A 12729-nucleotide genomic window follows, 5' to 3' on the forward strand; every position below is an offset into this window, starting at 1 on the left:
CCCACCACGCCTGAGCAAAGGGTGGGGGAAGCACATCCTCCCACAGGAAATGAGGTTGTTATCACAAGAAGAATGCAAATGGACTCTGATGGCAGAACAAAACAAACCTAACAGAAGTCCTCCACAGAATTCACCATATTTTCTGAATATTATTCTTAATTCTTGGCTTTTTAAGAATGCACAGTCTTATTTTTTTAGGCCATCCTCAGAGAAAACTTAACTCATCGCCATGGGCAGGTGAGTTGTGTTCCTCTAGACTTTTTTCAACATTCTGTATCTTTCTTGAGCACCGAGGCTAGAGATGTTTGCTATTTGATTTTATTTTGGTACAAGTAATGAGTTATTTTCAAAGTGATCTTTAAATAAGGAGTATCTCCTACCAAGGCAACACTGACAGAGGGAATCTTAATGGCAGAAACCACTTTACTAATAAGAAATGCAAATTCACCTGGAATCTACTTAAGAAAAACAACGTATATAATATGGCTCAAAAACCAAGAAAATGAAAAAGGCAATGAACATGGTTTTTCCTCATTTACCACTTAAAAATTTTTAAGGAATATTATTATTCTCCTTAAGTCCTACATTTCTTTAAGTGCCTTTTCAAATTGCGCACCATTTTTACAGGCAGGTGCTGACGGGTGCAAACAATCAGCTCGAATTGTTTATAATACACATTTCTTACCTGATATTCATACTCTGTGAAAGGCAATAGTTCGGAATCTATAAAAGAGGTTGAGCTTCCATTATAGATTAGGACTGGATTGGATTTTCCAGGCTGAGTTGCTATTTGTCTTCTGTATAATTCGTAATACAAAACTTTTCCATTTGGCTGCAGCGGTCCTGTCCACAAAAGGGAAACAGTTGGCTGGAATCCTCCTGGAGCCATTTGTACCTCCAGATGTGGAGGGGGTTGCATCAAAGGTGCAATCTCAGGGGTCTGTATGAATGTCCATTCACTTGATGCACATCCTAGGGTGGTGCACGCTTGAATTCGTATTTCATACCTTCAGGACATAAGGCAGAAATTAGTGATTTTCAGCAAAATAGATTTTCGTGGGAAGAATCTTTAAAACACCAGGCCTTAAAAAAAAAAGACAAGCTTACATGTATTCTTATTCACAGCTAATTCTTAAGAATAACAAAGTTGAGAATGGCTTGAACCTGGGAGGCAGAGCTTGCAGTGAGCCGAGATTGTGCCACTGCACTCCAGCATGGGTGACAGAGCAAGACTCTGTCTCAAAAAAAAATTATATTTCCATGGAAATTTTTGAACAATCAAAATCCCCCTGGCTTTCTAAACTAAAGTTCCTGATCTGTTCGAAAGGGGTGAGTGCAATTCTTCCCCTAAACAAGGATGTTTGGAATAAATAACTCTCAAGATTCTTTCCGGCATGAAAATTCTGGTACTCTTCAGAATTACTTAACATAGCAATGAAGAATGCAGACCTTAGAAAATATGAAGCAGTTCTCAGCAGTCCTGGACTCCTACCTTTGCAGCTAGAGCTAAATGATCCCCCAGGAATGTTTCCGGGTCATGAAGGAACATCATGGAATTAAGGTCGCAGTGGTAATAAATCCCCTCACCTGATACCTAACAGCTTAAAACAGCCTCCCTTACATGATACAAAGACCTTGCGGGGCCAAAGTTAACCCAACTACACACCAGATTATCAATCATGAAGACACCTTATCACCACCCAGTTAAATTCAACTAATCAATTATGTTTTGCCTCATAGCTGGTCTCTGCTACTTGAAAAGGTCTATTTACATAGCAGGGACTTCTCCTTTCCAACAAAATGAATTTTTGTGAGTATTTAGTGCCTATGGCACTAAATGAGCACTGTAATTGAGCACTCTTTTCTCTATTCCCAACCACCATTGATTTTATGACACCTTCAATTTTCCCTCAGGCACCCAGCTATCTTCTTTCTACCTTTATTCCTTTTAGTTCTAGCTTTTCCTCTTCTATTTTCTACCTCCCCTCTTTGCTCTTTGAATCACTGCTTTCTGTTCTTGTACTTGTTCTGTCTCTTTCACCTTTTTGCTTTCTTAATTTCACCTTTTTCCCTTTGTGACTTATTTTATTCCCACTTTCTTCTCCTCCTCCCCTGGTTCTCCTCTCATGCCGATCTCCACCATGACAGGGCTACCAGTTTATTGGTGATCAAATCCATAGCTGTGTATGGTAGATCTGACTTCTAAGCAATTCTGTGAAGTCAATTTTGATTTCCCACATAAAGATTATTCATTTTCTGGGTTATCTGTGGTAGTTTTTAAATTTTGGGCTGGATTCCTTCTGCTACTTAGGACATTCCCAGGCGATTTCTTCTTACTGACCAGCTGGGGGTGCTGAAAGGAGGACACACACATTTGCAATATTCAGTGAACATTAATCCATTAAAAACAAAAACAAAAAACCATGCATGAACTCCAACTTCATATAGAAGTGATACTCTGTTTTATGTCAATGCCACTTACAGATTCAGTTAGAGTGGATAATGAAGAGATTTCTCTCACATTCTTAAATATCCTTGCAATTTATCAGATAAATTAAACTTTTTTTTCCAGCCTGGAAAAGGCATTCCTTTCATGCCTGGACAAACTCTTTCAACTCTAGAAGACTTTTTGAATAAGAGTTTCAAAAGGGAGCAAATTGATATGATTTTTGAAAGTTGGAGGTACAGTCAGGTAAAGACGAAGCCAGTCTAGAATATACAGCTCTGCAGCTACAGTGGGCCTTTTTTATGCCCTGAATCAGTGTAAGGTAATATAAAAGCCAACTCACATAGCATGTGGATTAGCTGCGGAGGATACCTGAGGAAGTTTTAATTACTGTTTAATATTTAATAGACCCTAAATAATTGTCATGAGTAGATGCATAAGACCATGAATGTTTCATTTAAACAGCACTATATATCAGAGGTAATTATAGGAGGATCTAATCTACACATCACTAGATTACAATAATAGCTGAATTTTACCTGTGGTAGCTGGAAATCAACACTCTTTCAGCCTTTAATTTTTTTAAGTGATTCTGTTCATTTTACTAAATTTTAAGCATAAAATGTCTCTTATTACCCTTCTCTCTGGGGATGTAAGTTACTTAAAATGTGATGGGGAAAACTGCCAAACAATTATTTAAGCAATGGGCAAGATTCTTTTGTGTGGAGAACAACGCACTTCCATGCATGTCACAGAGACCAGATGGGACCGCTAGGAAAACATGAGCTAGCAAAGAGGCACTGTCCTGAGAAACCATAAGAAAGTAGAGTCAGAGAAGCCTTATTATTCCTGGAAGAAGTGCTGGATTTGATAAGAAGGCTCTTCACGAAACAAATTTTGTTTTAGTCTAACTCTGGCTGGTAATTGCGCTCATTGATTGGCACTTTTTAACCTTAAAATAATACATCATTTTCTTCACAGTCTGGCCAGATGACCCTATCGGGGCTGTCAGAACTGTCCAGGGGCCTGCATATTTCCAGGGGGACTAGCCTCATCTCTGTCCTACTTATTTCAGATACCAGGATGCATTGCAAACCTTTCTGAAACACTGACTCTCAAAACATCACCTGAAAGAATTCTGCTCTCTGGAGGTTATGCAAGCAGGCTTTGCTTGGGTGAGGATGTGCTTTGTCTACTATGCACGTTTAGGTGGATGGAGGTTGGGGACACCTTGCATCCTAATTTTAGAGTCTTCATTAGAACTGACCAAGGGCTCAGGCAATAGAAAAGTCAGCAGTGGCTTACTCTCAGAAAACTGAGACATGGCTACCTACCTGTGAAATGGCTTCAGCTGGTTTACTATATATGACTGTGTACCAAAAGAATTATGAGTTGTGTTTATGTGTATGATTTTAGTTTCTCTTTCAAATAGTTCGCGGATGAAGAGGGTATAGTTGATGATATCACCATTTGTTCTCACTGGAGGGTCCCAGTTCACTAAGATCTCCTGAGGACCCCCGGCCTGCAATTTTGGAGGTTCCATCCCTGAGGGTGCTGAGGGGCTGGTTCGATCTTTGACAAGAGGACTCAAAATACCCCCTTGGCTGTTGCTGGCAGTTACTGTGTAGCCATACTCCACACCTGGGGTGAGAGTAAAATCATGATAGCGTGTTTCCAAGCCTGTATATACAATGGTTCCATCCCTCCTAAGTTCATAACTTCTGATCTGGCCATTTGGGTTTCTTGGAGGTTTCCAAGTGATTTCTATTGATTCTGAGCCTGTGACTTGCAATGTTGGAGAGTCCATGTTCTTTGGCAGGGCCTCCATTGTCCAGGCAGATTTTGACACACTAGCTGTGCAACCTCCATTCGTGCAGGCTACAACGGAGAAGTTATACTGAGTGTAAGGCTGCAGGTGGGAAACCAGCAGGCACAGGCCCTGGCCAGCAAGGGACTCTTTATTGTCATATCTAACTAAATATTTAGTAATCTTTCCATTTTGCACTGTGGGCGGTGACCAACATACATTCATTTGAGTGGCACTGATGGCCCAAAGATCTGGAGGGCTGACTTCTGATGGAGCAGCCTCCAGAGTTGTGATGCTGGTGGGTTTGCTGGTGGAGCATCCTCCACTCGTGCAGGCTTGGAGTGCATAGCTATACGTGGAAAAAGGAAGAAGCTCTTCATCAGTGTAATTGAAAGTCACAGGATCAAAGCTAAAAGGATAGAGCATTTCATTCCTTTGAAGCCTGTAGGACTGGATAATACCATTAGACTGTTCTGGTGGGATCCAGGAAATCAGCAGTTTTTGGGGATTCATAGAAACATAGGATATCACAGGTGGAGAGAGACCTTCTGGAGGTGCTTGCAACGTCCTCACCACATTCCAAGAGCTACAGGTATGCCCAGCTGAATTCCAAGTGTAGATTTTATATTCACACTGAGTCCATGGTTGCAAACCTGTGTCATTATATATAAATGTATTCCTTTCAGTGTTATATTCTGTGAAAACAATTTTCTCGTCGGCCTGGATTGTCTGATTTCCCCAAGCTTTTCCCTCGAAGCATCTGCGAATCACTTCATAGCGAATTATTTTTCCATTTGGGTTAACAGGCTCAGACCAGCTCAGCTCAACACTGGTGGACTTCACAGAGTGGACAGTAGGAGCCAGCTGAGAGTCTGGAGGGGCTTCATCTGTCCACAGAGGCTGAGGCGCCGAGTGTGCACAGCCTGCTGTGGTGCAGGCCTCCAGGGTCAGTGTGTAGAGAGTGAAAGGATCCAGGCGGCGGAAGAGAAACTGACGATTCAAACCAGAGTACTCCAGGAACCCGTCACTGAAGATGTTGTATGTCTACAGAAGGACAGAAGCAAAAGGGATAACTTGCAGCATACAATTTCTTTGTGTAGTTACTTAGCCCCTTTTTAACCTTCACCCCCTTGTTCCTTATTTTGATGACCCCAATTTAGAAGAAGTATTCTGATATTATGTGATTTTTTTCAGTTAACATAAGGCCCACAGAGAGACAAACAATGTTTTTCTTTGCCTTTTTCTTTTCTTTTTTTCAGTTTGGGAACTACATAAACATTTATCTCAAAACTAAGGGCTATTGAATCTGATTCTTTGACTTAAATGGTATTCACAAGGTTTCTCCTATTTGTATTTTTTTAAAGTAGAGAATAGTATTAAAATCTCCTGTTTTATGGATATGAACTGCTTCTGATCTCATACTGACTAAAGTAGGGTCTACCTTCCATGGCATTTGCTGGGAAATAGAATTACAATGCTTAATCATTTGTTGTTACAGAGTGCCAGGGCTGAAAGAGTACGCTTGTGTGTGTGTGTTTAGGCACACAGACACCTATATTTTATACATAAGTACAAATATCCATACATATATATGCATGTACACATATACATGTATATAAATCTTTATGACTAGGGGATGGAAAAAAACACCCTGTTTTCTCTTGCAGGCCATGGAAGAACTGATTGCTCCTTTGGGGGCAAAGTAGTCTTTTGTTCTGGAAAAAAACATCTGAATGCTTATTATACTGTACAAATGTAGAGCAAGTTTTCATTTTTTTTGAAAGATGGGAAGTAAGTTAATCTGAATGCAGGTGTTTTTGAACAGTGATTTTCCAACCTTTTCCTGCTCCAACAAACCTGAGAGAGATGACACACTCCTTTCGATGACTCCCTATCATGGTGACTCTCAAGAGGGGACAGGACACATTTTACAGCCCTTGGAAGGCACACCCTTGAAACATTCACAGGAATGGTTCTTGGGCAAGCTTAATTTAGACTAAATTGTTAATATACTCCATTTTTTCCCTAAGATTACATAGCCTAGAAGTTTGGAAACCTCTTTAGGTTGGAATGTTGTATGTTGGTGTGATTTTCTTGTTGAGGACCCAGGGCAAGACCACCCCCATGTGGGAAGGGGACTGCCATATCTTCTGAAGGGAGCGTAGGTTCCATAACTAGCTTGCAGCCTCTGTGACCCCCCAGCACCCCTTGCTGCCCCTGATATTCACCCGGCAAATCTCTAATTAGTGTAAAATTTAGCTGTCCCTCTATACTCAAGCTCTGAAATGGGTTTGTAGAAAAACACCCAAACATTTTTATTGGTCTCACTTTAAACTTCTATCCATACATTTTAAATAGGCGATTACCAATTTGTAATCCTATTTTATTCCCTCATGTTTTGCTCTGTCACTTTCCCAGGTGATTAGTTCATATTTCCTCCTTTCCCCTAACCACCAACACCCTCTTCCCTCCCTCACCGTTGATTGATTGTTGACATAACCACATCGTTCACTGGAAATAGAAGCAGTTAGAGAAGAATGCCGCCATGTTATATATTCTGACCTCTGTATCCATGTGAATCTAGACTTACATGATTTGCTTTTCCTCCTTTTGCTATGAATGAAATATCTCTGTCCCTATTGAAGGCCACCTAAGCGCTGTATCCCATCCCTCCCTCCTTCCCCAAGACTTCACTACTGCCGTTATTCTCATTATCTCCTACGTCACCAGTTTATCTCCCTCTACTGGTTATTTCCATTCATGTTTAAATGTACTCTAGTGTTTTTCAATGATTTTAAATAAAACTTCCCCATCCCACAGTCTCCACCTATTGCTCCATTTCTCTGCTTTTCTTTTCATCTAACTGGCTTTAATGAGTTGATGTCCTATTTCCTCCCTTGCCATTCTCTCCTCAACCAGCCATGCCAACCGGGTTTCCCATTCTACTGCATACTCTTCTTGTCAAGATCACAGTGACCTCCTCATTTCTATACTCGGGGTGGCTTCTCTGCCTTCATTTTACTTCTGCTCTCAGCAACATTTTGGCATATTTTCTCTTCTCTTTTTGGACACTCCACTCATGCACTTTTCCTTCTAGCCTAGTTCCCTCTTATCAGTCTTTGCTGGCTCTCTTTCCTCCTCTTGACCCCCACATTTATGCCTCAGGGCTTGATCCCAGACTCTCAACAGGTTGAGTTACATTCTCTCCATAGCTGATCTCCTCTGGCACCATGGGTTTATATAACATCCACCTGTTAACGGATTCTGAACATTTATCCCAGCAAAGAACTCTCTCAGGAGATTTAGAGTTGTACCTCACACTATCTACTTGCTCCTTCTAACTTGTTCATCTTCCAGTCTCCCCTTCCTCATCAATAGCCCAAAGCCTAAACCCAAAAGTCATCTCAAAGCGCTCCCTTTCCTTCATGTCTCTCATTCAGCTCATTTAACACATTTTGTCATCTCTATCTTCTGAATGTATCTTCAATTCACCTATAGTACATGATTTCACAACTGCTACTCTAATTTGACCCACCTTCAATTCTACCTTGAAATCTTTAATAGTTCTCAAACTCCATTGGTCCTTATATAGTCCATTTTCCACAGGGTAGCCAGAGTGATTTTTAAAAACATAAATTTGATCATGCTATTCCTTTGCTTAAAGCCTTCAGTAATTTTTCATTGCACTTGGAACAAATTCTAAACTTTACCACAGCCTACAAGGTTGGGCACAATCTGTCTCCTACCAGTCCCTCCAATCTCTTCTAGTGCCATCTTTCTTTCCCCCAAATACTTCATACACACTAGCTTTCTTCTCTTTCCTTGAATACACCAAGTTCATTCCTGGCTTCAGGCCTTGCATTTGCTGTTCATTTTGTCTGGAACATTTTGCCCCCATATCCTCACATGACTAACTCTGTCTTGTCATTCAGGACTCGGCTCAAATGTCAACTTGATTCAAACGATATTCCATTCTAAAATAGCCTGAGCAGGCATAATTACATTATTCTATTTAATTTTCTTTATAGCATTCATCGCTCTCTGTAATTCCCTTGCTTATTTATTTACTAGCTTATTGTTTGCTTTTCTGTACCCCCACCATTCATATACTCTGCCACATTTATTCACACAGACACACACACACACACACGCACGTGCACTCACACACAGTCTGTAACATCAGGGAACCTGACTGTCTTGTTCACTCTTGAATAAGTATATGGCACTTAGTAGAAGTATTTCACCAAATATTTGCTTAATATTTGGTGAAATGTAAATAAAGTTCCAAGGAGTCAATATTCTTACTGTCAATTATGCCAGGAAGAAGCAGATGCTCTCATGGCTCCAAATACCCACAAGGAGAAGTGCTTTGAGGGAAAAGGAGCTTTCTTTTCTGATGGGTGCCTTGGGGCCGTGATTTGGATTTTAAGGTCATGAATCCTAAGGCTCAAGCCTCTTGCCCCAGGGGGGAGAAGTCTGGCGTCTGTCCACATGTAGGCAGGCTGGTGGGAAGCAGCTTGCTACTGCTACTTGCAGCAGGCCTTGAAGCTAGGCAGAGAGGCAGCCCACAGAGAGGCCCACAGGATGGACCTGGGCCTGTGAGCTCTAGTTACAGTTCTTAGTTATTGCTGCACGTAATTTCCTGCTGTCATCCCTCTCTTAGGGTTTTCAGGGAGGCTTTATTAAAAGTAACAGCTTAGTCTCAACCCTGTGATGTGGAATTGATGTGGGAGTCTGCCTCTTGGAGAAGGAGTGGCAAAGAAAAGGGTAGTGTGTCTATAGCAGCTGCAGGCTGGGGGACTCTGCAGTCCCAGCCTGCAGAAGGTAGTTGATGAGGGCCTAAGAGATGGACCACGGCCAGGAGAGACTGGAGGTAAAGGCAGTAGTATGAACTAACAGGTATGTCTGCCACCATCCTTGGGGAGGAACATCAGAGAGGTAGATGAAGGCTGGTTTTTGTGTGGCTGAAGGTTCAAAACATCAAAATGCAGGCTATTCATGAAAATACAATCTCCCCTGTACTCATGGGCTGGCAGAGCTTGAGATATGTATGCGACATTTATAACATTGTTTCTCACGGCTACATACAGAAGTTGGGAAGTTAGCAGACACCTGTGGCTTGCTTAATGAGCTCTGTTTGAAGCATAAATTAGGCAAGTCTTAAGCAAGTAACTGGGTAGGGTAATTCAGGAGGCAGTAAGAACACAGTCATTTAGAGTTCAGTTCTGATGTGAGTTCCTGGCTTCAAATCCCAACTCAATTACTTACAATGCAGGCTTGGGCAGTTACTTAGCCTGCATATGCCTCAGGAGGTTTGGTGGTACCCACCTAGTAGGGTTGATGTGAGGATTAAATGAGATAATCCATGGAGAGCATTTAGCTCAGTGTTGGGTTCATAGGAAGCATCACACATCTAAGCTAGGTTTCTATGATCTATGATTAAGTGCCTGGAGGAGCTATCAAGGAGAATTAAACAGGCTGCGAAGGGAGTTTTCCCACAGTGACCTGATGGCATGTCAGGGCTCATCTATTTATCTGGAGAACACGAAACATAATTTCTTACGCAGGGTAGACATTACCTTAATCACACCATTGGTTCTCATAGGCTCTGACCACTGTAGTAGCAATGCCCGGCCATTCTCTTTCTGTTCTACTATAAAGTTTCTCAGTCCACTTGGGGAAGATTCTAAGGTTTGAATCAGAGTCCAAGGGCTTAAAATTTCTCCTGCATGGTTTGCAGCCACAACACCAATGCGATATGTTGTGAATGGTTCTAACCCGTACAGGTGGGCTTGATGGCTTGTTCCCTGTAAGAAAATTAACAGGTTAAGTTGTTTTTTTTTTTTTGAAACTGACAATATTGCTGGAAAGTCATTCTCTGAACCTCATGGCCAAAGCTTGTAGGCAACAGCAGCGTAAACACTACAGCAGAGTTTTGAATTATCATTAAGAAAACAACGCATTTTTTCTTATTCTTGTTGACACCCTGAATATATTACCCAATGCTGTATGATTTCAGACACTCAGAAAGTGGACCAGATAGCATCCTTGACTTTTCAGTGCTTGCAGCCCAAAGCGTGTGATATATAAACATTAAAAAAAAAAAAATGATGCTTCAGATCAGTGCTGCATCCAGCTCAAAATGGAAATCAGTGGTGCCAAGCTGCATGTCTGAGACTGGGATAATTGCCTGCCAGGTTAATATTAAGGGTTTGGAGAGTTAACCTGAACACCCCTAATTTCCAAATCCCCAACACTATCTGTTTGTACACAAGACTTTCCATCTTCCCAGTCTCCCTCTCTCATTCTCTTGGCATGTATATATATCTTACGAATTCAATAAAACAAATCAACACAAGAAAACAGTAACAAGCCAATTCAACTATACATGTACAAACACCCTTAGAGAAGTCTATTATTAATATAGATATAAAAATATTTTCATTTGTTAAAAGCACCATAAGTAAAACTATGAAACCTACCAAAAGTAATTGTTAGCTAGGCTTGGAGAATTTGGTCTTTGTTGCTTTAAAAGAAGAGAAAAAAAGGGATAGCCAAATTAGGATTTTTTAAATTTGTTTGTTTTTCTGCTTGGAGAGCAGCATTAACATATTTGGCATAACTAAACTGGAGCTAAGAATCCTAATGTTTCTAAAGGCCCTGGGGTGCTCTTTCCACATCTGGACTGAAAGGATATGTCTTTTTAAAGTAGGAATTATGTATGCAAGTGGGGTAGTAATGTGTTCATAGGTAAACACACACACACACACACACACACACACACACACACACACACAGGCATTTTCTGTTGCGTACCATCCCCACTGGATTTAAGAAATCATGAGAAAGTTTTGACTGGGTTAGTAGGATATTTACATTCAATGATCTGCTTTGGTTTATTAGATGTTTGAATGTGATACATGGTCTTCAATTGTCTTCTTTCCTTGATGAACAAGGGAGGAAGAATATAAAGTGGAGTAGTGAAAGTTATTTCTGAAAGTAGGCACCCAAGAACATCAGAAAAAATTATGTGTGGGGGCATCCAAATATCATTTTGGATAAAATCTAAAACAAGATGACAAAATCAAACAGAATTGTTTTCCAAACAAACTGGTTAGACAAAAACAAAACAATGTAGAAATAGGTTTTGGTGCTGTTTTCTGACATTATTGACTGTATATTTTAACTGTGTGATTTCTTGTTATGTGTTAAACATAGGCAGAGAAAATACATTTTCCTTCACATATCAAAAACTTGTAAAGTCAATTTTCCTATTTCAATAAGTCCCATTATGATATTACGTGCTAACCTCTTGAAATCTTTTAATATTCAAACATTTGCTGAGCAATCAGACTCTGAAACAAATTTTACAGAAATACTAATTTCTCTTTTTTAAAATATTAAAAGTTAGATCATAAATATTTAAAAACTTATTTCTCCACAACATTGGATTGGCCTTTTAGATAAATATAGCACAGAACTAGAATGACCATAATGAATATTAAATCTGAAGATGCTACAAGTTCCTATTACAAACACTCTTTTCTGATAAATGATTCCTTTTCTGTGGAAATAGGGCAAACATGGGCAAGATTAATAATGCAAAAAAGAATAATTCTTTGTTCAGAATATTCAGTAATAGATGCCAAAAAAGCATACGCTCCAAAGCAAATAGTAATCACCTCTAACAGATTATATATAAAAAAGGTGGGCTGCTGGGGGACATTTTTTCATAAGCTTTTGTCATAAGAAACATGAAAAGCATGTGGGCTATAAAGCAAAAACATATGTATATTGTCAATAGCTGCACCTGCTCAATTATAGTTTATTTCAGAGCTGAGAATTCCATTCAGCCCCTAGATGGCAATACTATCAAACACTTTTGGTAACATGAGTACTTAATGATTAACAACTGGCATTCAGTCATCCAACACACTCCAGGCAACCATTAAAAAAATAACAAAACTGATTTCATTATAGATTCTTTTAATAAACATTTATGGCTCAGATCCTTGAAAGCAGAAGTATTCAAAATGCCCTAGCTTCCAAACCTCCACCATCTAATATAGAAATATGGCCTGTAGGTTGCAAGCTGAAGTTCATGCATGCCTGGCACAGAAAATTTTTAGGGGTATACTCTTACAAAGGGTCATTACAACAGTTGTTTTGCTTAACCTGGTCTACATGTATCTTAAAAAAAAAGAGAGAGAGAAATAACCACATGTTGGGATGTAAAAGTAATTTCTGTATCATGAAATTATACTGAGGACAACTTCTCATATTACATTATTTATTTATTTATTTATTTAATTTATTATTATTCTTCTTACTTTTTGGCTCTTTTGCCTAGGCTGGAGTGTGGCATGATCATGGCTCAGTGCAGCCTTGAACTCCTGGGCTCAAGTGATTCTCCTGCCTCAGCTTCTGGAGTAGCCGGGACTACAGTCATGTACCACCGTGTGTGGCTAATTAAAAC

The 12729-nt window shown here is 40.0% G+C and overlaps 1 protein-coding gene across 1 annotated transcript in view; it reads right to left on the reverse strand.

The window, feature by feature from the left end:
- Positions 1-12729, reverse strand: part of USH2A (usherin) — an 843890-nt gene that overhangs the window by 48753 nt on the left and 782408 nt on the right. The window contains exons 63-65 of the mRNA XM_031015607.3: positions 9833-10060; positions 3781-5297; positions 686-1007 (exon numbers count right to left, since the gene is read on the reverse strand). Of these exons, the coding sequence (XP_030871467.3) occupies positions 686-1007; positions 3781-5297; positions 9833-10060 (2067 nt within the window). The remainder of the gene's footprint in view (positions 1-685; positions 1008-3780; positions 5298-9832; positions 10061-12729) is intronic.

The sequence above is a fragment of the Gorilla gorilla genome, chromosome 1 (assembly GCF_029281585.2).
Source record: "Gorilla gorilla gorilla isolate KB3781 chromosome 1, NHGRI_mGorGor1-v2.1_pri, whole genome shotgun sequence".
NCBI lineage: Eukaryota > Metazoa > Chordata > Mammalia > Primates > Hominidae > Gorilla > Gorilla gorilla.